The sequence below is a fragment of the Cucurbita pepo genome, chromosome 1 (assembly GCF_057944985.1).
Source record: "Cucurbita pepo subsp. pepo isolate OVF chromosome 1, ASM5794498v1, whole genome shotgun sequence".
Taxonomy (NCBI): domain Eukaryota; kingdom Viridiplantae; phylum Streptophyta; class Magnoliopsida; order Cucurbitales; family Cucurbitaceae; genus Cucurbita; species Cucurbita pepo.
This window is the reverse complement of record NC_141798.1, coordinates 3,132,354-3,154,977: the sequence shown is the minus strand read 5'-3', so window position 1 is coordinate 3,154,977 and position 22,624 is coordinate 3,132,354. Positions and strand designations below refer to the sequence as shown.

Here is a 22,624-nt window from a genome sequence, read left to right as displayed (position 1 = left end):
TTTGTACAGACATCCCATGTTCGGCTTTCAAAATTCGTTCATGTATAAGATTTTATTTTTAAAAAAATAGAGAAAGTAAACCGATATTTATCGTGGGACTTTTTTTTCCATTCAAATATTTTTTAAAAATTTAAACTACAAATCTAAGACCTTTAAAAAAATAATGGATTTATGAACTATTTTCACGTTAATAAATTATTAACATGAAAATATATTTTTTTAATAATCCTTTAATTCATTTATTTCATTTTTCGATCTCTAAACCTTCTATAGTAATATATATATATATATATATATATATATTTATATTTCTAATTTTTTAAATATAAAATATTTAATAAAAAGAAAGAACTTTTTCATTTATGAACATATAAAAAAAAAAAAAAAAAAAAAAAAAAAAAAAAAAAAAAAAAACTTGGGAATATTTTTATTAATAGCTTAAAATAAAAAATTTAGTGCTCCCGCAAAACCGAAATCGAAGGGGTTTTGTTGGAGCAGACGAGGGCGCGAAATAGAGAATTGAGATGGAGAAAGCTATGGCGACCTTCGACAAAGGCACGGTTTGTTCGGCTTGGAACTACTCCGCCAGCAGATTAGTCACCGGTTCGGCGGACGGAACCGTCGTCATCTTCGATTCTCTCGACCCTTCTTCCTCATCCACATCCTTAACTCGCACTTCAAACTTCAAGGTTTTTTAGTTTCACTGCTTTCTTTTATTTCAGTTGGACTTCATTATCCTAGGTCGAATCCGTGGTTTCTTAGAGCTAATCTTACTTCTTGATTGTTAGTTTACATTTACAAAATGGACAAACGTCGTAAGATTTTGGAGATGTATCAGTCATGTTATTTTAATTTCGTGCTTCGATTAGACTTCATGGAGAATTTCTATGAACTTTGAATTCACTTGTCAAGAGAGAGAAAAGTAAAGAGTGGAGGGGTCAAGTGCAATGCGAGTGAGTTTTTGGGGCGAAGGAGTGAAATTGGGTTATTGACGGCAAGAGGAGAAAATTGATGATATGCGACTCATTTTCATCATTGCATGCTATGCTGAAATTGAGTCACATTACAATTTGAACAAGACAATAACTAATTTAAAGCTAGTAGAGGCATAAGCGAGGGAAATATTCAAAGCCAACCAGGAAGTTTGTTCTCATCCTTCATCGGATGGCTTATGTTTCATGTTTTTTCTCGAAGAAGGCAAGGGCTTTAAGCTCTTAAAATTTTTGAAGCTGGAAAGGGCAATGTTCCCTTAGAAGATCATATCTGGCATAGAAATTAAATAGACAGAAATTATTGAATCACCGAAAGATTCATTAACGTTAAGCGTCTGCTAACACTTTCAAGGCTAGTAGGTGCATTTTGAGTTCTTATTTGGGTCTCTCTCTTTGAGACCTTGGCTTGTTAAACGTTGTTCCAGAAAAGCTTTTAATGAGTGAAGTTTGCTCGAGCCTAAACCAGGTGAAACCATCTTTGTAGGCTCATGAGGCTGCAATATTTAAGATTGTTTGGGTCCCTCCAGAGTATGGTGATTCTATTGCATGCATTTGTTCAGATGGAAGTTCGTCATTGTGGGAGGAGGTTGTTGAAGGTAATCTTTTGGTTTTTGTTGACCCCGGGTTCTCTCTCAAATTTTATTGTTACGTTAGCTACGTCTATTTCTTACATCTTATCTTCCCCTTTACTTGGCCCAAGAGCATGGTACATAAACTATAAACCCTCATTTGGCTAGAATTTGAAGCGTCCTAATCATTGTATAAATCTATTGCCTGTTGCTGCTTTCTAGATGCCCAGCCTCTGCAGTGGAAGCTATCCAAACACTTCAAAAGTAATTCATCTCAAATCCTAGACATCCAATTTGGAAATTCCTCTTCTGGTCTGAAAATGGTAAATGACAATATTTCTTCTGATTCTCTTGCGACATATATATCCTTGTGCTGTTACTGGTGGATGATTCCTGTGTTTTTTGCTACTTCTCAATTGCCTTTGATTTTTAACGCATTCAATTAGTTCATTTTTATTACTCTGGAACTTAACATATCACTATTTCCCCCTCAATAATGAAGTACTATAAGGATTTATTTGGATATAAATGTGATAGTTGGGTCAAGAATAACTTTGGATGTCTAAAATACTTTCTCATTGTTTCATTTTTGTTGCATTTTGTTATTCATGAAAAAGTATTTCCTATTAAAAAAAACCCATTACACTCTTTTTTATGCCTTTTGTTTTTTTGTAGATTGCGGCATTTTCTGATGGCAATGTAAAAGTTTATGAGCTTATGGATCCTTTGGATTTGAAGAGTTGGCAACTTCAGGTGATCAATCTTTTAATCTTTTTTCATGTTCTCTAATTTTATTAGACTTCAGAAGTTATCATTTGAATGGCTTATTCCATTATGATCTTGCAATCTGAGGAAAGATGTACTGTAATTCGTTTGAACATTGGTTGAACTTCAATCAATTGGATTTTCCTCTTTTATAATAAAGGAAACTGACCTTTAGATTTCCTTTATTTCAAAATTATCCATCTTTTTAACCTATTGATGTTTCACATCTATATTCCAATGTTCTAATGTAACTATATAATTGGACATGGATATTTGTGTTCTGCTCCTGTGAATTGCACATTATTCTTTGTGTTACAGTTCTACCGCTATGTCATAGCTTTCTTATGTCAACAGTCTATTGAACCATTCTTTTGGGGATGCTTGAATTTTGACACCACATCCTTTCTCTTTCGTTGTTGGAGGATTGTTTGCAAAGAATATGGAGATCTGGAATATATTGAAAAAACAACAATCTTCTTGTTCCAGTCACTTCATCTTCCTCCCCTTGTCACTCTTTATAAAGGATAAAAGTAAAAAATAAAAAATAAAAAAGTGGTGTGTGCGGGCACACAAACTCTTCTGAAAGGAAATATTTAGTTTGGGTCCTTTACCTTCACTATGGCTTGTTATTGACATATGAAGAGTCTCAAGGGAAGCACATCGTGAACGGCTGGCTAGTTTTATGATGTTATCCAGAAACCCGATGAGCAACATCTGCTGAATTTTAGGAATTTAAAAGCATCTTTATTTCTTTCATTTTGGGTTAAATGAGGATCATGATGATTTATGACCATAGATCCTCGGATCAGCCTATTCATTTTTATTTGACAATGTTTTCTTCATTGCTCTTTCTTGGTGTAATTTGAATCCTCTATTTCTTTTGTATAGTCTTTTTATTTTATTTTATATATATACATCAATGATATCCCCCACCCCCCACCAAAAAAAAGAAACCAAGTTAGTAATGACCTTTTAATAATTTGACTCCTAATTTTCTACTTTTGTGCAGGCTGAATTTCAGAATGTCATTGATTCCATTTCTACGGTCAGGAAAGCAGCGTGCTTGTCTGCAAGTATATCTTGGAATCCAAATCGTGGTGAAAGACAGCAATCGAGTTTTGTTTTGGCTTTTCATTCGGATACACCACAGCTTGATTCTGCCAAGGTAATCTAAGTTCTTCTGATGCCATTACTGCACTCAAAATTGTGATATGACCTGCTGCTCACAGCATATTGGTCAGTCCACGATGATTGCATACTAGAGTTAATATGTTATTTGTCCTCCATAGGTTTGGGAATTTGATCAGGCTCATCAAAGATGGCTTCCTGTTGCAGAGTTGGCTTTGGAAGCAGACAAAGGTGATGGGGTTTATGCTGTTGCGTGGGCACAAAATATTGGAAGGTAATGGACTAATTCCTAAAGGAGCTTCATATAATTGGTGTATCTGTGGTGTATAATTTTGAAACACATAGGTTCAGCAGATATATCCTTGTTTATCATGTAGTCCTTCAATTTCTTTACAGTTGTCACAAACTTCCCAGGGCAATTCCTGGTAACTGTTTGAAAGAATCACCACAATGAGCTTGATATGACCAAATTCATTCACGTGTCTACTTGGAATTCTTAAAAAACAGTGAATAAGCTTCAGCAATAATGATATTAATTGTTCTTGAATATAATTTAGGCCATATGAGGTAATAGCTGTTGCAACCCAGAAAGGAATTGCAATATGGCGCCTTGGATTAAACCCGGATTCAGATGGAAGGCTCTCAACAGAACGAGTTGCTCTGCTTTCTGGGCATAACGGCGAGGTATCTCTTCAAAATTTCTCTCTGTTTTCTCATTCCCCTTTCTTTTCATTTATATTTCTTGAAAATCCAAGATGGCTGCATTTGAAACGTCCATTTGTTAAGAGACCCTAGTGTAGATAGAAGGAGTCCATTTGAATCCATGACGATGGAACCTTATAAAATAAATATGAAGATGATCGCTCATAATTGACTACAAATGTTGCTACAATTTAGTTGATATGGTTCCATGAACTGCGTGTTTTAGATTTTGTTCTCTTTCGATTATTCTTAGATAGGAGGGAAGAGGTGGTGTTGCTAATTGATGGTCATGTTTTCACTTGCCCTGTCAGGTGTGGGACATGGAGTGGGACATGGGTGGTATGACATTAGCATCAACAGGAAAGGATGGGATGGTCCGGTTATGGCAGTCCAACCTCAATGGTGTTTGGCACCAACATGCTGCATTTGAGCCCACTTCTTAACCTTGAAAACGTTTTGTTTCTCTATGATGTAACCGCTTCCTGTATTCGTTGTTAGGAAGAATTTTCAAATAACTTATCTGTCTTGCTGAGTGGGGTGCTTAGATTAGTGATGTCTTACTGGAGACCTATCTTTTATTTTAACAAATTTCTCTTACTGAGTTGTGATTTCGGTTGCTTAAGAGGTATATAGTCAACACGTACACAGGAAGAATAACTGACTAGAGAGAGTTGAGAATTGAGTTTTAAGATGAGATGCTTATGAAATTGAAGGAAAGTAATTAGTATAACTAAGGATAATATAGTATTTCCGTCCTCGAAAAGAACAGTTCTTAAGAACTTTAAAATGAGTTTTGGAAATTTAACTTTAAAAGGATTTGCAATAGCAGACAGTCCAAAGAAGCTTCCACTTCCAAATTCATCCAGCGTCGAGGATTGTGGAACAAGAATGGTTCATTGTCTTTGCAGAATTGAGCTCATATTGGGCCTAAATCTGGGGCCAAATTAGTGAAATGAGCTTTAGATCCGAGGGGATAGCAGCCGCCAACTCAAGAAGCTGCCACTTTTTCTGCCGTGTTTCCCCAAGAATCTCTATGAAAAGATTCTGATTGCCTGAACTCTTGAGCACCGTTTGATCGGATGGGCAGGGCACATTTTCCAAGGCTCTTGCTTCTATTTTACTTGACACCAGCTTCTTCTACATTATTGCCAGATTAAAGTATGCTTCACATTCAAAGCTGCTCCTTTGTCCCTGAAGCCTGTGAGTCCCTCCAATACTCTTTTAATTACGATCGTGAAGTCTGTTTGAAGTACTAATGAATAGAGTTTTGGCTAAATGATATATTGGTGATCAGTCCTTATCAGCTTTATTGTCGTTCTGATTACCTCTGAGCTGCTTGTTTCTGAAAATTTCCTTTTGAACATTCTATACTAAATTAGTTTGATGGCCCTTTGAATCAACAATTCTGGCTGAAAATGGTTTTTCTGTGCTACAATCTGTGGTTCTTTCCTGTCTTTATCTGAGCTAGGATCTGCTTTGCCCAGCATAGTTAAAATGTTTTATCTGTATTGTCAACTCCAGGTTTCTTTATCTGGTTCCTGCGCTGGGATATTGGTAAGTTGGTAACCTCTCTCCATCGAGTAGAAGTAATGACATTTCCGTGTCTGTGCTAACTGGAAGTGCTTTTTGTATCTTCTTAATCAGTCCCATTTTCTCAATGCATAATTTCATGACTGACTGTCTCTTTGTTGAAAAAGTTATGATTTATCATTGCACTTACTTGTTCAGTATGGGTTGATATATTTGGCTTCTTTCCGAACTATGCTTGCAATCTGTTCTTGATCGAAGAAGGCTCATACCTGTTATGCGTATGCTTTATCTGGCACTACTTTAACTAATTTTTGGTGGCAGCCTCCATAATATTTTTCTAGGCGTTGTTGCTTGGCCCCCTTTGTTTTCCAATTCGATTGGAGAAGTTGATTTTGAAGTTCCGATTCCCATAAGAGTTAAGATGGTGAAGAATACTTGCAGCAACATGTATCTTTCTGGTTTAGTGAGTTTGTAGGTATACTCCTTCGTGATGTGAACTTAATTGCTGATATCCATTTGAATTGATTATTAACAAAACATGTCTGTCCTTTTTTCCCATCTCCTTGATGACATGGTGATATTTGATATAGTATGTAAATTCACTCATATTATAGAAGATGCATGATAAACTACTAGTATATATTTTTCAATTACTACTATTGTAAGGGAGCTTCCTAATTTCAAACAAGACGTGCTATTGCTTAGTCTAATGTTGTAGGAAATCAATTGGGAAGAAAATTAATAAAAGAACCAAAAATGAAGCTGCTAGTTATATTACTAATCACCATGCTTTGCAAAGAATTTAGAAAATGAAACCTGGGTAGGGGCGGCCTTTCCTTCTTCTGTCTTGGTTCATGATTGAGGCTAAATTCTAAAGGATTTGTAATTAACCAGTTTGCAATTTTATTTTTATCCCCAAGTGATTTAGTAGAAAAATCCTGGGGAGTTAAATGGGAAATTTGAGTTGATCTGCTCCGAATCGAAAGGAAAATCCCAATCCAGGATAGGGGAGTTGGTAGCTGAAGTGTTGGCCGAGAAAATCTCATGGACATCAGATTCTAGAGGTTGCATATTATGAGTCCCTCCTATGTTGCTCCTTTGGCATGGGGATGGAGTGAAGTAGTTTGAGTCAGGTGTGGTTGGGGAGATAAATGACTGAGAAAAGCTTCCCAAGGCGGTGTGAGTGTCAATGGCTAAATGGGAAAAGCCACCATTTACAATGTCCTTACATCCACCAGAAGTTGAGCCGAAGCAGAATGTCAATGCCTTGTTTTCGAGCTTTTCGATGTTCTCAATAGTTTGATTACCAAATAAGCTCTCTTGTGCAGGCTGCTTCTGATGATGATCATGGCCGTGGTCGTTTTCCTTATTTTCTTGCTTTTCTGGTGAATGACATGATTGGGCTAAATAGTTCCCTTGGGAACAAGTGTGTTTTCCTCTATATGTAATTTCAAACACAGAAGGGTCTTCATCTGATCTCTGCACTTGCTTTACTGCCCAACAATTCTGAGTATTACGGAAAGTGCATCTATAGTAGCTTCTGCAAGTATACACCAGGTATTAGATTAATTGATGGGGAACAGAGAAGAAATCTCATCTTCATTAAGGTTATAACTATAGCTCTACAATATTTTTCCTTATTTCTAAGTGATTCTTGTATTTTTTGGTTTCCTTCCTGTTAGTTAGTTTATTTACTTTTTAATAAAGTAGAGTTTTGACTTTGAATTTTGAGCTGCTGACATTTCTTTCTCTTGTATTTTCCTATCAAATTCCTTATATTCAAATTCTCTTTCTATTTCTCTTCTGGTTTTCCTTCATGTTGCCTATTGCATTCATCCATTAGAAAGAAAAAAGAAAAAAACACATAGTATGAGATCTCCCTTCTCCCCATTGAATTTTTTAGCATGTTTTTGTTTTATACTGAAGTAAAAAAGATGATTTGAAATATGAATGCATGGGCATTTGAATATATGTTCAGTGCATGGTTTGTATGTTTCCAGAGCAGGAAGAGGAAGAAATCATCTCACCTGGGATATGTTGCACCAAGTATGTCCTTTTGGCCATATTTTCTCCAGCTATAACCATCCTCGTGGGGTCCTTCAAATCCTGTCTCAGAGTTCACTTTCACTTGTACTTTCCATCTGGGCTGTGTCTTTCTGTAATCACAGAATTAGAACCATGTTATATAACTTGTCTATTAACCTCTTATTTGATTTCAGTTCTTAAAACTTGGCGAAAAAAGTTGGAAAGAAGATTCTAAACTCACCTCTTCTTTGATTCCTTTCTGGGGTCCTGCTGAGGGTCCTTGAGGCCTCTGCCAGAATCATCACTAGAAGCACTTCCATTGACAGAAATTGGTGACCCTGGCAATCCGGGGGCTACTTCCGGCATCGGAGGCTGATTCATTGGTGCGTTCCGTTTCAGTATCAAAAGAGCTCTTTCATATGAAGATAAAATCCCTTGTATTAATGATCCTCTGCTTTCTTCTGTAGATGCTGAACTCAACTCTGTTCTCAATCGCTTGGTAAGCTCCATCCCCTGAATTATCTCACCAACGAGTGACGTTTGATCCCAACTCCACCCACCTTCCATTTACAATACCTCTTTATTTCTTAAAATGAACTGATGCTCTACTATGCTAGTTCATTGTAGGAAGAACAAGAACTCAGCACATTTCTGTTTGGATTTATAGGTCTGTCAAGAAGCAGAAGCTTTCTATCTAAGGAGAAGAAGCAGAAGGTAGAGCAAATGGAAGACCCAAATGGTAAAGAAACAAAGACAACAAACATGGAAGTAGCCAGGTAGGTAATTTGGTTAACTGGGTATGTTTGTGTTTAATCAAAACCGAAGTAGAATAGAGAGAAGAAGAAGAACAAAGAGAGAGAGTGAGAGAGAGAGAGATGAGGAGAAGCTTTGGATTGAAGAAGAACCGGTCATGGGGTTCTTATAAGGAATTGAAAAGGGAAAACAACTTCGTTTCATTCTTTTTTAAAATTTTCTTGAAGATTTAGAATTGGGAAACTTTTGACTGAGACAAACCCGAGTTGCTTTCTTCCCTTGGCTCTTTGTTTTGATAGGCTGGTCTTTTTTGTGGAAGTCCAAGTTCAAAATCTGACCAAGTCCACTTCCACTTGGATCTAACTTCCAAAAGGGTTTCTCTTTCTCCCTCTAGATCCTACGGCTGTGGTTTGTGTTGAATGAAATTCCATGATTGAGATAGAGAGAGAAGTGGAAAGTCAAAGTCCATGCTTGGAGAGTAGACCAAGAATTTTCAAAGCTGAAATCCGCGTTGTAGTATAGTAAACATGTGCTCTCTCTCTCTCTTTTTAAATCTAATGCTTATGATTGTGAGTGGACAGCTCTTCCACGTAAGACTGCTGACTTGGATTTCTTGCATCATCAAATTCCAACTCTTGAGACCATTTCTTCTCTCACAATATTTTATTTTACTTCTTTTTCTTTGATTCTACGTAAATTAGATCTTAGTCCTTAGCTTAGAAAATTTTGTAGTCAAATTAGTGTTTTCTGTGTATGTTTATTTGATTAAAGTTTGAAATTTGGCCACTCTTTCAGCTTCTTTAATTGAGATATAATATTTGGAGAATATATTAGTTATGGAATATATCTTAAAGTTTGATTAAAACTTGTATCTATTATGAATACCAATGAGAATACACACTCTCGATCCCAATTCTATTTCTCATTCTTAACATATATACAATGTCCACCTTTAATTCTTTTTTAATATTGAGTCTTTTTGAAACCATTATATTATTGTTTTTTCTTTTGAATTTTTATCTAATCAATCATTTTCCATAGTTCAATAAATTAATTACCAAATCATATCATTTTATTTAAATTTAATAAATAAATAATGTAGTTGGTAGCCAATTGAATTTTAGTAGAAGAGTATCATTTATCATCTAGATGATAAAACGGTAGTTTGATTTGTCGCTTCTATAATTATATAGAACTAAAAGTTAGAACCATAATCTATAGGATCAAAATTTATCATAATTAAAAATTTAAAAATTTATTTTTATCAAATTTATTAAAATTTCATTGGACAAAATTAAATCTCAAAACTTTTAGATGAAAAAAAAAATTATTTATCCGACACATTTTAAATTTCATAAACATATCTACAAATTAAAAATATTTGACACAAATTTAAAAGTGGAGACACAAACCTTAAAATTTAACCCTGACTATAAATCATAATTTATGTATACGTATAGCTCATTCTTTTGTATTTATTTGATTCTTAAATTTTAAAAAAGTGTCTACTAAATCTCGAATGTATCTAGGCTTTTTTAAAATGAACTCGTAGATATAAAATTGAAGAACTTTATTTTTGGGATAGCAATGAAGAAAATTAGCAAACTCATAATGGGTTTGTTGAATCTTGATTCAATGAATTCTTTTATTATCTTATCTCAATTTAAGTTGGAAATGCTTTTGGCGTGTAAGCATACTTTCAAACTTTAGGTGGTTTTTGGTTTCCCGTTTTTCCTTGAGCTTCATCTTCTTATTTAGTATTTAGTTTCAAATACAATTTGAACTGTACTTTACAGGTATACAAGTATGAATTCTATAAATGGAGGTCTAATAGAATCCTAAACTTTCAATTTTTTATATAATAAATTTGTAAATTTTAAAATATCAAATACACTCAATATAGTGATTAAATTTAATTGCAATCATTTCGTGAGGTTAAGAGAAAGTAATTGTTTAAATGGAAGATTTAATACTATCTTGTAATTTATTAATTAGATATTTTGACTTAATTTGGATTAGGATTAGTTTATTTATTGTGATTAATATACCTAACATTAGGTATACGAGCTATATCAATAATATAACTCATATTTTTTATATTAGTTATATAATACATACATTTAATACGAAGTATATCAATAATATAATTCCATCTAGGTATTCTTTTAGTGGCATTTTTGTCCATTATCAATTTTATTTATTTTTCATTTTTTTAAATATTTATTTCCTTCTTGGGCCAACTTCTAAAAGGCCGGGAAACGTGAACGGCCCATTAAGAGTTCAAAGCCTATGACCCATAAAACAAGCCCATAAATAAATGGGCTTTCAAACAAATTAGCCCACTATATTTTCTTTTCTTTTAGCCCATCAGCGATGAGAGAGAAGTGAAGAAATGACGAAATTACCCCCGACGAATATTTGGTGGGGTAAAGACAATAGCTTGTGTTGATGAACTCTCTTTAATTATACCCTTTTGGTCTTTTGGTAATTTATTTTGGGTATGTAGATTTTATTTTTGTTTTTATTATGATTAATATAAAATAAATATTGAAAATTTACATTATTAAAATATTGAGATAGATAATCAAATAAAAAATAATTTTTTTTTTTTAAAGTATAATTTTAGTTCCTTCTTTGCCCTTTAATTTGGAAGGAAGCAAGATTTGAAATGGATACTTGACATCACAACTTTGCTATGAATAGAGTAGGTTGTGACTTTCACGTTGCAACAAGAGAAGTGGCGACTCTCAAGTGGTGCACATTCGGCCACGAGAGGGCCTAGACGATTGGACATACACATGCCACAAAACTGGACGAAAAATGAATATGGGGTTTGAGTTTCCTTTTAGATTTATCGCGGGCATGTCAAGATAACGATGCTGTCCAGTTGAAAAAATACGCCCGTGACACGAGTTTAAATGATGAACATAATTTGAGCCATATTGAATCAAATCTTAAATTATTGGAAAGTTTGTAAAGATATATACGAAGCAAGTAGGAAGGTTAGATTAAAGGGAAGAGATAAGGTATATCTTAAATTACGGAATGTCAAATAGGGAAAATATCGTTTTCTATTTGACTTTATTTTGTTAGATTGTTACGAAGAATAAGAATTTATGCTTCATTGGCTGCCCTCTTAATATTATTTAATTGCCTCATCGAGGTTCCTAAGAGCCAAATGCTTTCACTTATACTAATTTCTTCGTATCTCTTAAAAGAATATCTATATTTAAAAGTGGTTCTATTTAGATTATATTCACTTTTTTTTTATATCGCTCTCTTTCGCCGCCTCTCTCTATCAATTTAATCCACAAAAGATTATATCATGTAAGTGGTTCGATTTAGATTATATTCACCTTTTATCCATTTAATATTTTTTTTAATTATTATTATTAGTTTATAAAAATATACACACACCAAAGATTAATGTATTCTTTAAAAATGGTCGAAAGTCGTGGTATTAATATTCTTTTTTAAAGATGGTAAAATGGAATTACAAAAATGTAAGATCTCACGTTAGTTGGAGAGAGAAACGAATCATTTTTTTTATAATTTATAAGGGTGTGAAAGTTTCTCTCTAACAAGTGCGTTTTAAAAACCCTGAGGGGAAGCCCAAAAGAGAAAACATGAAGTGGATAATATCGAGCGGTTATAAATGATATCAGAGTCAGGCACTGAGTGTTGTGCTAGTGATGACGCTAAGTCTCCAAAGGAAGTGAATTGTGAGATCCAAACATTATTTATAAGGGTGTGAAGCAGAATCACAAGTAAAGACGTTGATATCTAAAAAAAAACATTTATTTATTTAGTTTGAGGCTAATGTTTGGGCAGTGACAATGAGTTGACATGGAGAAGCACAAAGTATAGTTGTTGAAACAAATGTTAGAGAAGAATGGGAATAAAAGGCATTTGAGTTATACCCATGTTTTTTACAATAACAAAAACAAAAGAATCCAAGCTTTAGTTTTGATACCATAAAACTCCTTTTGAGCACTATAAAACAACACCTGCTCTCCTCTCCTCTAAACCCATAATCTCATGGAGAAGAGAACATAAGTGACTCCATAAGACATGCTCTTTGCTTTCTCTCCCTCAAGGGCTTCGGCGATGGTGCCCGACATCACCCCGACGCCTTGCTTGAAGCCCTAGGGGAGGGGACGCCAATGGTACGTCTTCTCAATACTAGTTGTGTCTTCTTCTCCTTCCGCTGTATTTAACAACTTAATATTGCTAACATATATACGCACCTTTCTACCTTCTTAAAAATTAAACTTAAAATTAAACAACCATTTTCATTGCCTTGTAAGCAGCAAGAAAGTGTTTACTAAGCTTATAGATTTGTTTTTTTTTTTTTAAATAAAAAAAAAATCTGAAATGCCAGCTGTCTTCCAAGAATTTTATTTTATTTTGACAATAATATTTTTCCAAAAATCAAATAATTCTTTTCGACCACAAGAACATTAAAAATTGAAAGAAAAAAAAAACAATTGATTTTATAATTATTCGTAAATTGGAGAAAGAAAGCTAAATTTAGCGCTATTAAATAATTTTTTTTTTTTTTTCATAAAATAATAAAGACGGTGTTTACAAAATCAATGTTGCCCGTTGCCCGTGTTTCAAGTTAAACACAAAGTAAACGGTGAAATCCTACCCCACCTGCCCTAAATTTCCTCTCCGTCAAACCCTATAAATTCCATTTCTCCTCTGTTCCTTGACATTGCAATCCCAACAATGGCGAAACGCACCCTAACCTTTCTTCTCTTCGTCGTCTTCGTCGTCTCCTTCTCACACGCTCGCCAACTCACAGAGCGATCGGAACATGAAGTTTCCGTCTCCGATTCCGCCTCCGATTCCGCCTCCGGATCCATCGACGACTCCGATTTGAAGGCCTCGATCTTCCTCCCGTCCGAGAAATTATCCGAATACGAAGCTCCAAAATCCATGTCAGTTCTCAATCAGGTACGCACCGAAGACAATCCTTCTGAAATTAACGCGGTCGATGCGACGGAGAGCGTTTCAGATCCGGTAGTCGTGCTCACCTTCCGTCCAATCAACCGCCAATTCGACCGGCGAACGGTGCCGTTGATATTCCGGCGAAGTCGCCGCGGATGTCACCGCCGCCACAACTTCAAGCCTTATAGCGTGGGGAGGATCTCATACGGAAACGACATGATCGTAGCCGATGAGCGACAGAGCCCTAATTCTGTTGCGAATTGGGGATCGGATCGCGAAATAGCGATTCCATCCAGATGGAGGGAAATCCGACATGACGAACCGCGGGAATCGTTCAGAAGCGATTCGAAGGACGATCGCAAGCATCTCCACTTCCTTCACCAACGCGCAGAGGAAAAAGAGCAGGAACACAGAGAGAAGAACGGTTTCCTGAGGAATTTCCGTAAGTTTCTGAACCAGTTCGAGTTCTGAAGATATGAATAATATACGAACACAGTTCGCTCTATTACAATAAGGTTAGCCTTAGCTAGCTCTAATCAGGATCTTTTGAATCCTTCTAATGTATTGATTTGTGGTATCCCGTTGATAGCACTTCCATACCTACCTTATGGATTGTTTTTGTAATTGCTTATGTTGTCTTATATAAGATATCAATCTGTGTGTCTCACTCATTGGGTGTTCCTGGATTAGATCTCTATCGCCGTAACAATGGAACATTCGAGAAGAGAATGATATTATGTGAAGGAAGTAAGCAAGCAGGAAGATGTAGTTAAAAGAACAGAGAAATTAGGGATGTGGAGTAATTATGGATAGTAAATGCATAATAAAGATTAGAAGGGTATGGGGGCTCTTACACAAGTCGTGGCATAGGACACTGTGGACATGTGGCTTACTATGAAGAGGGCCACCATTGTTACCCCTATCATCAATGGATAAGCTTCATGTGTGAACTCTAAATCCCAAAACGTTAGAACATGATGCCTTGTTTCTTTCATTCACGTTTCCGATATGGGTTTCGGTATGGCCTTCCTTTCTTCTCTTTCTTTTCCTCTCCCTTCAACAATATGAATCCAATCAGCGAATACACTGAACTCTTAAATGAGGTAGATATTGGGCGGTGTGTTAGCAAGAACGTTGGACTTCGAAGGGGGAAGATTCCACGTCGATTCATGAGAGAAACGAGTGTCAACAAAGACGATGGACTGAGGGAAATAAATTGTGTCTCATATCGATGCAAAAGACAAACCAAACTCAAAAGACAAACCAAACAATCTCTCTAACCATGTGTAAATCTCTTCCTAAAAAATATATTTTATCTCTTCCTAAAAAATATATTTTTTATTACCTATACGGAGTAAAAAATAAAATTACAACAAAGAGAGAAAGTTCATTCAATTTAATTTGCAAGAACTTCCCAAATTAAATCTGGATCAAAAGACGGCATCTTCGCCAGAGAAGAGTACCCTTCACAGTCCCCTTCCCCCACCATCGCCACCGCCGCCGCCGAGCCGGAAGACGACGACAATGGCAGCGAATTGTCCGTTCTCCAAAACCCATCTTCAGAAACCGCCGACGAACACCCTGTTTCACCGCTCGAACACCACGTCGCTGCCATCGGCGACGGCGAAGACGACTCAGAAACGGGGATGTTTTGGGGATCCAATTTCTTGCTTCTCTTTTTAGCCCTTTCCCTCTTCATCTTCGAACAAATTGCTTGAATTTTAGCATCAACAGAGTTCTTTAAAGCATTCAAACGGCCGCAATCGGCGAACCCCAAATTCCTAAACTCCTTCAAATTGGGAAAATTCAGCCTCGCGTATTCTCCTCTGAGCTTATACGCCGCCCTGTCATACGCATAGGCGGCAGCCTCCGCCGTGTCATAGGTTCCCAACCAAACCCTCATTCTGTTCTGCGGCAGCCTAATCTCCGCCACCCATTTCCCCCAATGCCTCTGCCTCACACCCCTGTACAGCTTCTTCTTCACCGACGCCGGAAAACCCCCATAACCAACGGAAATTTCAACTGGCTGGTAGCGGTGCTGCTGTTGGAATTGCAGGTGGTGATTCTCAACGCAAAATTTATGGACCAGATCTCTCTGTCGGAGGTACACCGACGAGCCCATCGCCGTCTCCGGCATAGTGCTGAGGGCGACGGCGGTGGAGGGCAGAGAGTGAGAAAAAATGGAATCCAGAGTGGTAAAGAATTGGGAATTGTTTAATTGTTGTTGCATTTTGTTAACCATACAGATTTTGCACGCCTTTTGATTTCCCTGAAAATTGGAATAGCAAGATTGGATTTTTCAGTGAAAATTGGTGTATTTATAGGTGGCAAAATCTTCTTTTACACGTGTCGTCTCCTTATTGGATTCTCACTTTAATGTGATCAAATTAAATTCATTGTAATTTTTACCAATAGTGGAGAAATTAAAATAGAATATTTAAAATTTTATAACTAAAAAATTACAAAGTTAATTTTAAAATTCATATAAAAACAAAATCTTAAATAATAATAAAAAAATTAAAACCCTTCAAGAGAATGTACTTTCTAATATATTTTAGATTTACCACGAGTAAATTGTAACCTTAAAAAAAATACGTTCAACTAAACTCAATCTTTAGGATTTGGATTAATGTGCGTGCGCGGGTGCGTGTGCGTGAACATTAAAATGAACTAAATTATATAGTAATTAAAAATTTTATTCGAACTTACATCTATTTATTTTTTTAAAATAATTCAAAAATTTAAATAATTTTAAAAATTTAAAGATGATTAATCGGTCCCCATTGAAAAGCATAGAAAGAAAGACGGCCCATTTTTTTTTGTTAACATCTCAATAAAAGCTGTCAAGAGACCACCGATTTTTTGTTGACTTTCAAAAAAGTTGTATTTTGGAGCTAAGCGCCGGAACCGACTATGCCTGTGGTCCCTGCCTTCTCAGACTGACACGTCATCACCACACTTGTAAAATTCGATATTTTTAGTGCCCCCACGTGTCACCTTATCATTATCCATGAACGGATAATTTTTCTAAATCTCGTGATTGCCCCTTTCGGGGACCTGGCTCCGTGAAACCACATACACGACGTCGTTTTATTTTGTTCTTTTTTCTTTTTTGCTATATGTTTTTTATTTTAGCATCACTATGACGTCAATGATGACAATAATGATTTAAAGTCCAACAGCTCACATGGCACCTGGGCCCACCCTTACATTGACACGTCCCTTCCCAAGGCAGGAGATTTGGGCTTACGTACCTCCAAAATAATTAATAATAATTAATTAATTAAACTTTTTTTAAAAAAAAGATATTTATTCATTCTTAAAGAAATATAGATATTAAATTTATTTTCTAACTTATTACTTTAAATGGAAATATATGGACTGATAACTTATAAGTTGAAGATAATATAATATTATTATTTGTTATAAGTAACGTTAATGTAAACTTCTAAAATAATATATATACATGCGGACAAAATGAGATAGAGGAATTTTTTTAAAATAAAAGAGAAAATAAAATAAACATTAAAATTATAGGATAAAAAGATTCATATTCTCCTAATAATTATTTATATTTTAATTATAACTAAGTAACAATAACGAGAAAATTTATAAAATAATTAATTACGAGTTCCTATAAAATATATATACACACAATCCATGAAACAAATGTTATGTTATTTTGACGGGGAAAAATCAAATCTTTATTTTATATTTAAAAAAAAAAAAACCATCTTTTTTAATAGTTTTTAACGAAAGGCTTTAATCCGGACACGTGTATGGTTGGCAATGGCTTAACAGCCCATCATTCTCTAAAATCGATAATAAAAAAATTAATATATATATATATATATATAGGGTTTAAAGTCAAAATTAGGTGACCGAGTCTGTCTGTGTTTATGTCGTTTTTAAACTACTTTGACTTTTTGACTTTTTCCAATTGTTTGCCATACACGGTAAGATCGGTTGGTACAAAAATTTTATAAATTTACAAATTATTTTTCCTCCATATTTTAAAAAATAATTTATATTTTGCTCATGTACCGTCTTCCCATATCAATTATCACTAAATTATGCTCATATTAACTTTTCAATATGGGTAATTTATACTATACAATAAGCGAACACAAGTTTTAAATATACAATATTTACGAACATATTTTGAAAAAACAGATTTAATTTATGAGATTAAGGATTCGAAGAGTGTAATTCTATAAAATATTGTATGAAAATTGGGAATTGATTAAAGTATATTCTTTAGCATGCCCTTATGGTAAAGGAATTGAAAGTCAAAGTTATAATAAAAAACGATAGCAGAAGAATAAATGCAAACACTCATACACTCTAGATATATAAAATAATGAGTGAAATAGTTGAAACCGGAGCAATTAATTAAAGAAATTTTTTTGATGTGGTCGATAATCTTGAACCATATTAACTTTGTTATCATCAAATTCAAACAAAGTGATTTAGATTACGTGTACGGCAAATAAAAATATAATATAATTTTAATAGTGGAGATTATAATTTTTAGTATAGAATATAGTTTTAATAGTTGAGATTATAATTTTAAGTATAATGGTATAATGCGTATTTTAATTGGTTGGTTCGTGCTTGAAATTGATAATGTTGTCCTTTTTAAATGATAAAAGAAATAATTTGATTAAATTTTAAAAGTAAAATATAAATCAAAATGGGAGCAACGAGAGAAATAATTGAGAAAAATAAAATAAAGGATAATTTCATTTATTTAATTGACAAAAATATGGGTTTGAGAGCGACCGCATTGCCACCTCATCTTTTTCACTTCAATATCATCGCTAATTAAAATATATATTAAATTTTAGATTTCATTTCTATATTGTAAACACTAAAAATACTAAATTTATTTATTAGCCACGAAAAAAAATACTTAATCGTTAATTAATTAATTAATTTTATATAGCACTTGGATATTTGATTCCTCTCTCATCATGCCCTCATTTTTGGGTATGTTTGACTTGGGCAGTCATTTAACCGACGTGTCATCACCGACGCCGCCTGTAATTTATACGTGGAGTTTTCTTATTAAGCCGTCCTTTCCTTCTAATCTCTCCATTATCTATCAATTTTTATTCCAAACTTTGATTTTCTCATATTAAACTTTATATTTAAATAAACATTGTAATTTTTACCTTATATAAGGCTTCTACTACATTTATGTTATTACAAAAGTGGAAGAAAATAATAATAATAATAATAATAAAAGCATATAATGTGTTGTGCGTGGTAGCTACTCTTAAAATCGACCTTTCTTATATGTCCTAGATAAAAACTGTAAAAAATATTCAAATAGATATAAATATATATAGTCAACTTGAGCATAACTATACTAACAATAAATATTAGGAGTCAGACATTCGAATTTTCTGTAAGTAACAAAAAGAAGTAAATATATTCGAGGTTCTGATACTCCACATTCCTCCCAATCCAATAGAGAAAGGTAAGAGAACAATAGAGAGGAGATAATAATTACAGTAAGTTGAATGCAAATACAATAACATATGCTTGTTGGTCTAAAAGGGGCAGAGCGGGTGTACCTTGTATGATGAAATCCTGATCAAAATTCCCAGATTATCGGATTCGCTGTCGGGGCGGTTTCCATTACACGTATGTATGTGTGAAGCTAATAGTGACTAATCTTTCCAGCCCTCCTTATTCAACCGTCGTGAGGCAAGGCCCTTCGACGAAAGATTTGGAGTAACAGGCAAGGTAGGTGTGTGTGGTGTCTCATCATCCCAATTGTCATCCCAACTGTTTTCCCATCCGTCATTATTGTCAGCAACGGATTGGCCTGTGATGGAAACAGGGAGCTCCATATCCAGCCTTTGATATTTAGAATTGCCACTTGTGAAACTCTTAGAACGAATGCTAATGAAAACTACAGTAGCTGCAAATGTTAGAATTACGGCAAAAGCTAAGATTGCAATGACAGGTGGTTTTGTGAGGTAGCTGAACCGTGAGGACTTCGGGAGATTATCAGAAACTTTGGCATTATTGTGCGAAATCAGATCCCTAAAATCAAGATTACAACGGCCGCTACCTGTGGTAAGAACGATTGTGTGGCCATCTCCTCCATCACCAATGGAAACTTTTACCTGCATAATTTGATTATTTATTACGATGAAACTTTAGCACATGCATCTTCTTACAATTAGCAGCTATTCTATATTATTACAAGGCATATTTTACTACAATCTAATTTGGGTACTCCAAAGCATAGTAATCCGAATTCTTGAATGAGAATCTGTCGGCTGGATTGTCAGAAAAGCGCGAGACCAGTCTGTCCTCAAGAATGTTTATGTGACCTTGTCTCAAAGAAAGAGATGTAAATCCTTTGTAGGATTCTAAAATGGGGGTAATTTGTTGACTGTTTCTTCAATGAAAATCTGTTAGCTGGATTGTCAGAGAAGCATAAGACCAATCTGAACTCAAAAATGTTTATGTGACCATGTAGTTCCGTTTGTTCTGACCGACTGGGTAACTGATTCTGGAGGTAAACTTTTTGAGAGGCTGATGCTAGAGGTAAACTAAGTTATCACTTATCTTCTTTAATGTGTTCGGAGTAAATAGAAGAGCTTGTTCAGTGCAGTACAAAAGAATTTTCATCTTCAGGTGACGTCTTCTTCCCCTCAAATTACAATATTTCATGCGTCATAATCCACTCTTAGGTGTCTCTAAGTTCAGCCATGTTCTAGTTAGACGAACACGGCTCTCCACAATGGTATCATATTGTCCACTTTGAGCATAAGCTCTCATAGCTTTGCCCAAAAGGCCTCATACCAATGGAGTTAGTATTCCTCACTTATAAACCCATGATCATTCCCTAAATTAGCCGATGTGGGACTTCCATCATCCAACACCCACGATTTCAATTGGTTGATTGAAGGGGAAGCATGGCATTTCGGAAGTTCAGTTACAAGAACGAGTTTCACTATACTGAACTAAAGGAACTTTTGACCTCCCAATGGAATTCTATATCAAAAGTTAGTTTGTAACCTTTTTTTTTTTCTAATTGAAATCAACTGGAAAGTTTATCTGCTACTCATTTGGCTCTCTAGGGAGAATAATTTTTTTTTCCAGCTCTATGAAATGTTTCCGTTACATTCTCAGAGGAGGGTGGTGAGAACCTTCCAATTCTTGCCAAAAGAAAAGAAAATTATCTTCAGTAAAAACCTCTCTCCCTCATAGTAACTAGTAAGCCTGCACTTTCATTGAATTTGCAATAACTAGATAGATAACAAAAACACTTCCCAACCAATTGGATACAGTTCAGAAAGGTGGACGACGTGCCGTTTGCCCATAGTTAGAGAGCAACTATAGAAATTTCTAGATAATGGAATTATCTGTAGAGAGAGAAGCAAATTGATGGAACGTCCTTTATTGCCTTTTATGGCGCCAATCTAGGGCATGTGGTATTAACTACTCTCCTGCCTCCATATTCAATAGCTAGAGATCTTTCAGATAATGTTATTGGGAGGTTAGGGAGGATGTCTTATCATCCGTCTATCTAGCCCAAAAGACAAAATAATTGGGTGCATGAGAACTTGTCATCCAATATAAGAGGGAGCGAAAGGCCCAGCACTAAGCATATAGGAAGAGATGATTGGGGATTGGTTAGTCATTAATCTTTTCATCAAAACAACAATCATTTAACTTTTAGACATTTCATCATCATATAAGGCTATGGTTTATTATGCATCAAATGTAGTGTTCTAAATACCTTTTTATCTTCCTTCTCTTGAAGTTTAACTTCACTCTTCTCCAGATGAACAAAATCTGGCGCAGTAATTTTCACAGTAAGAGGACCTGTTCCCTTGTTTTGGATTAGCAGCGAAAGATCAGGCGATTCTGCAAAATTGTAAACATACTAGAATGTAAGATTTGAAACAACAATATTAAACAAAAAATGGAAATGATTCATAATCTGAGATCTTAGGTTCATGTATTACGTAAATTTCAATCTGAATAAATCTCAATGGTTTATCACAATACTGTCCTTAACTTACATGTAACAATTTAGTTCCTGTATTTTAAAATTCGTAACGATTTAGATAAAGTCCCTGTATGGTGAAGTTAGACATAATGAGATTTCTCCAATATATAGATCTTGAAGGCACCCTAATAGTAAGAAAATTAAACTCGTGACAACTGAGAGCACCATATTAGTAAGAAAATTGAAGTCCTACTCAAATACTGTAGATGCATACCATTTCCTGGAACTCGTAAGCAAGCAACCAATTTGTTTCCCTCATCGGTGCACTTATTTGATGAATCACAGTCCTCACCAGAAGAGATATCCTTTCCTTTCGATGCTGAAGACTCTGTACTGCCGTCCTTCCCACTACTCTTGAACTTTTCCTTCGAAACTGAATTATCCACCGGCTTCCCCTTCTCTTTCTCTCCCTTATTCTTTACATCCTTGCGTAAATCACCGTCCTTCTTTACTTCATTTGCACCCCCTTCCGATACTGTTTCACTTTCTTGATCCTTCTTAATCTTATCCCCACTGCTCTTAACACCCTCCTTTGAAACGCTTCCTTGATGTTCATCTTTCTTCTCCTTACCAGCAGAACCAGAATTGAGAACCTTATTAGATTCAGTGTCCTTGCTTGCATCAATTACTTTATTTACTGTTTTCGAATCGAGACCGGTGTTTGCATTTTCTTCCACCTACATTCAAGTCCATCGCCAACGAGACGCTAAACAGAAATGGTAAATTCAATCCTAACAAAGCGAAATGAACCTGTCGTACCTTCGAATCAACACAGGTGCAGTGAAAAAACAACAGCACCAGCAAAAATCCAAGCGAAAGACGAAACATAATCTTCATAACGTCAAAGGAAAAATAACAATATGATTTCCTCACTTTGCACTAGCATCAAACACACTAGTTCCTAGAAATAGAAGGTAAAGTAAAATCAAACACCATGGATCAGCTAGAGTAACTAGTAACTTAACACTAGAAATAACAAGAAGAAGCAGACCAAAAAGTTCAGATCAGCGGAGTATACTAAGACATAACTCACCTAATGGAAGAAACCAAATGATTCCATGGCTTCGTTCGATGATCCATAAGCAATCGCCATATGCTTCTAAAGAAAGCAAGGCAGAAAGTTGCAAGGAGCACGATTGTAGGGCTCAAGTTCAACTGCAATTTTGAAAAGT

The 22,624-nt window shown here is 35.1% G+C and overlaps 5 protein-coding genes and 1 long non-coding RNA gene across 7 annotated transcripts; 3 read left to right on the top strand and 3 right to left on the bottom strand.

Moving 5' to 3' along the window:
- The first annotated feature begins 453 nt into the window (after positions 1-453).
- SEH1H (Transducin/WD40 repeat-like superfamily protein) lies at positions 454-4,764 on the top strand. Its single transcript, XM_023691317.2, has 8 exons — positions 454-689; positions 1,477-1,588; positions 1,784-1,884; positions 2,237-2,314; positions 3,336-3,491; positions 3,616-3,728; positions 4,012-4,138; positions 4,468-4,764. Exons 1-8 carry the CDS (start codon positions 525-527, stop codon positions 4,597-4,599), a joined length of 984 nt encoding a protein of 327 aa, XP_023547085.2. The 5' UTR covers positions 454-524; the 3' UTR covers positions 4,600-4,764.
- Positions 4,765-6,428: 1,664 nt separating this feature from the next.
- On the bottom strand, positions 6,429-8,384 carry LOC111805988 (putative WRKY transcription factor 41). Its single transcript, XM_023691305.2, has 3 exons — positions 7,953-8,384; positions 7,714-7,842; positions 6,429-7,226 (listed from the first exon to the last, which is right to left on the bottom strand). Exons 1-3 carry the CDS (start codon positions 8,276-8,278, stop codon positions 6,611-6,613), a joined length of 1,071 nt encoding a protein of 356 aa, XP_023547073.2. The 5' UTR covers positions 8,279-8,384; the 3' UTR covers positions 6,429-6,610.
- On the top strand, positions 7,953-8,459 carry LOC111806005 (uncharacterized). Its single transcript, XR_002816728.2, has 3 exons — positions 7,953-8,094; positions 8,179-8,210; positions 8,379-8,459. It is a non-coding gene; the product is annotated as an uncharacterized LOC111806005 (long non-coding RNA).
- A 4,592-nt stretch (positions 8,460-13,051) lies between these two features.
- LOC147793776 (uncharacterized) lies at positions 13,052-14,084 on the top strand. The gene has a single exon (XM_087118193.1). The coding sequence runs from the start codon at positions 13,196-13,198 to the stop codon at positions 13,886-13,888; it is 693 nt and encodes a 230-aa protein (XP_086974319.1). The 5' UTR covers positions 13,052-13,195; the 3' UTR covers positions 13,889-14,084.
- Positions 14,085-14,736: 652 nt separating this feature from the next.
- On the bottom strand, positions 14,737-15,674 carry LOC111779355 (ethylene-responsive transcription factor ERF061-like). Its single transcript, XM_023659509.2, has one exon. The coding sequence runs from the start codon at positions 15,657-15,659 to the stop codon at positions 14,814-14,816; it is 846 nt and encodes a 281-aa protein (XP_023515277.2). The 5' UTR covers positions 15,660-15,674; the 3' UTR covers positions 14,737-14,813.
- Positions 15,675-18,732: 3,058 nt separating this feature from the next.
- LOC111809955 (uncharacterized) lies at positions 18,733-22,624 on the bottom strand. Of its 2 annotated transcripts, none has more exons than XM_023696451.2 (5): positions 22,486-22,624; positions 22,212-22,353; positions 21,667-22,129; positions 21,180-21,307; positions 18,733-19,554 (listed from the first exon to the last, which is right to left on the bottom strand). In XM_023696451.2, exons 2-5 carry the CDS (start codon positions 22,287-22,289, stop codon positions 19,093-19,095), a joined length of 1,131 nt encoding a protein of 376 aa, XP_023552219.2. In that variant the 5' UTR covers positions 22,290-22,353; positions 22,486-22,624; the 3' UTR covers positions 18,733-19,092. The 2 variants fall into 2 exon arrangements, with proteins under 2 accessions (XP_023552219.2, XP_023552227.2); XM_023696459.2 differs by having other exon boundaries at positions 22,212-22,283; positions 22,486-22,612.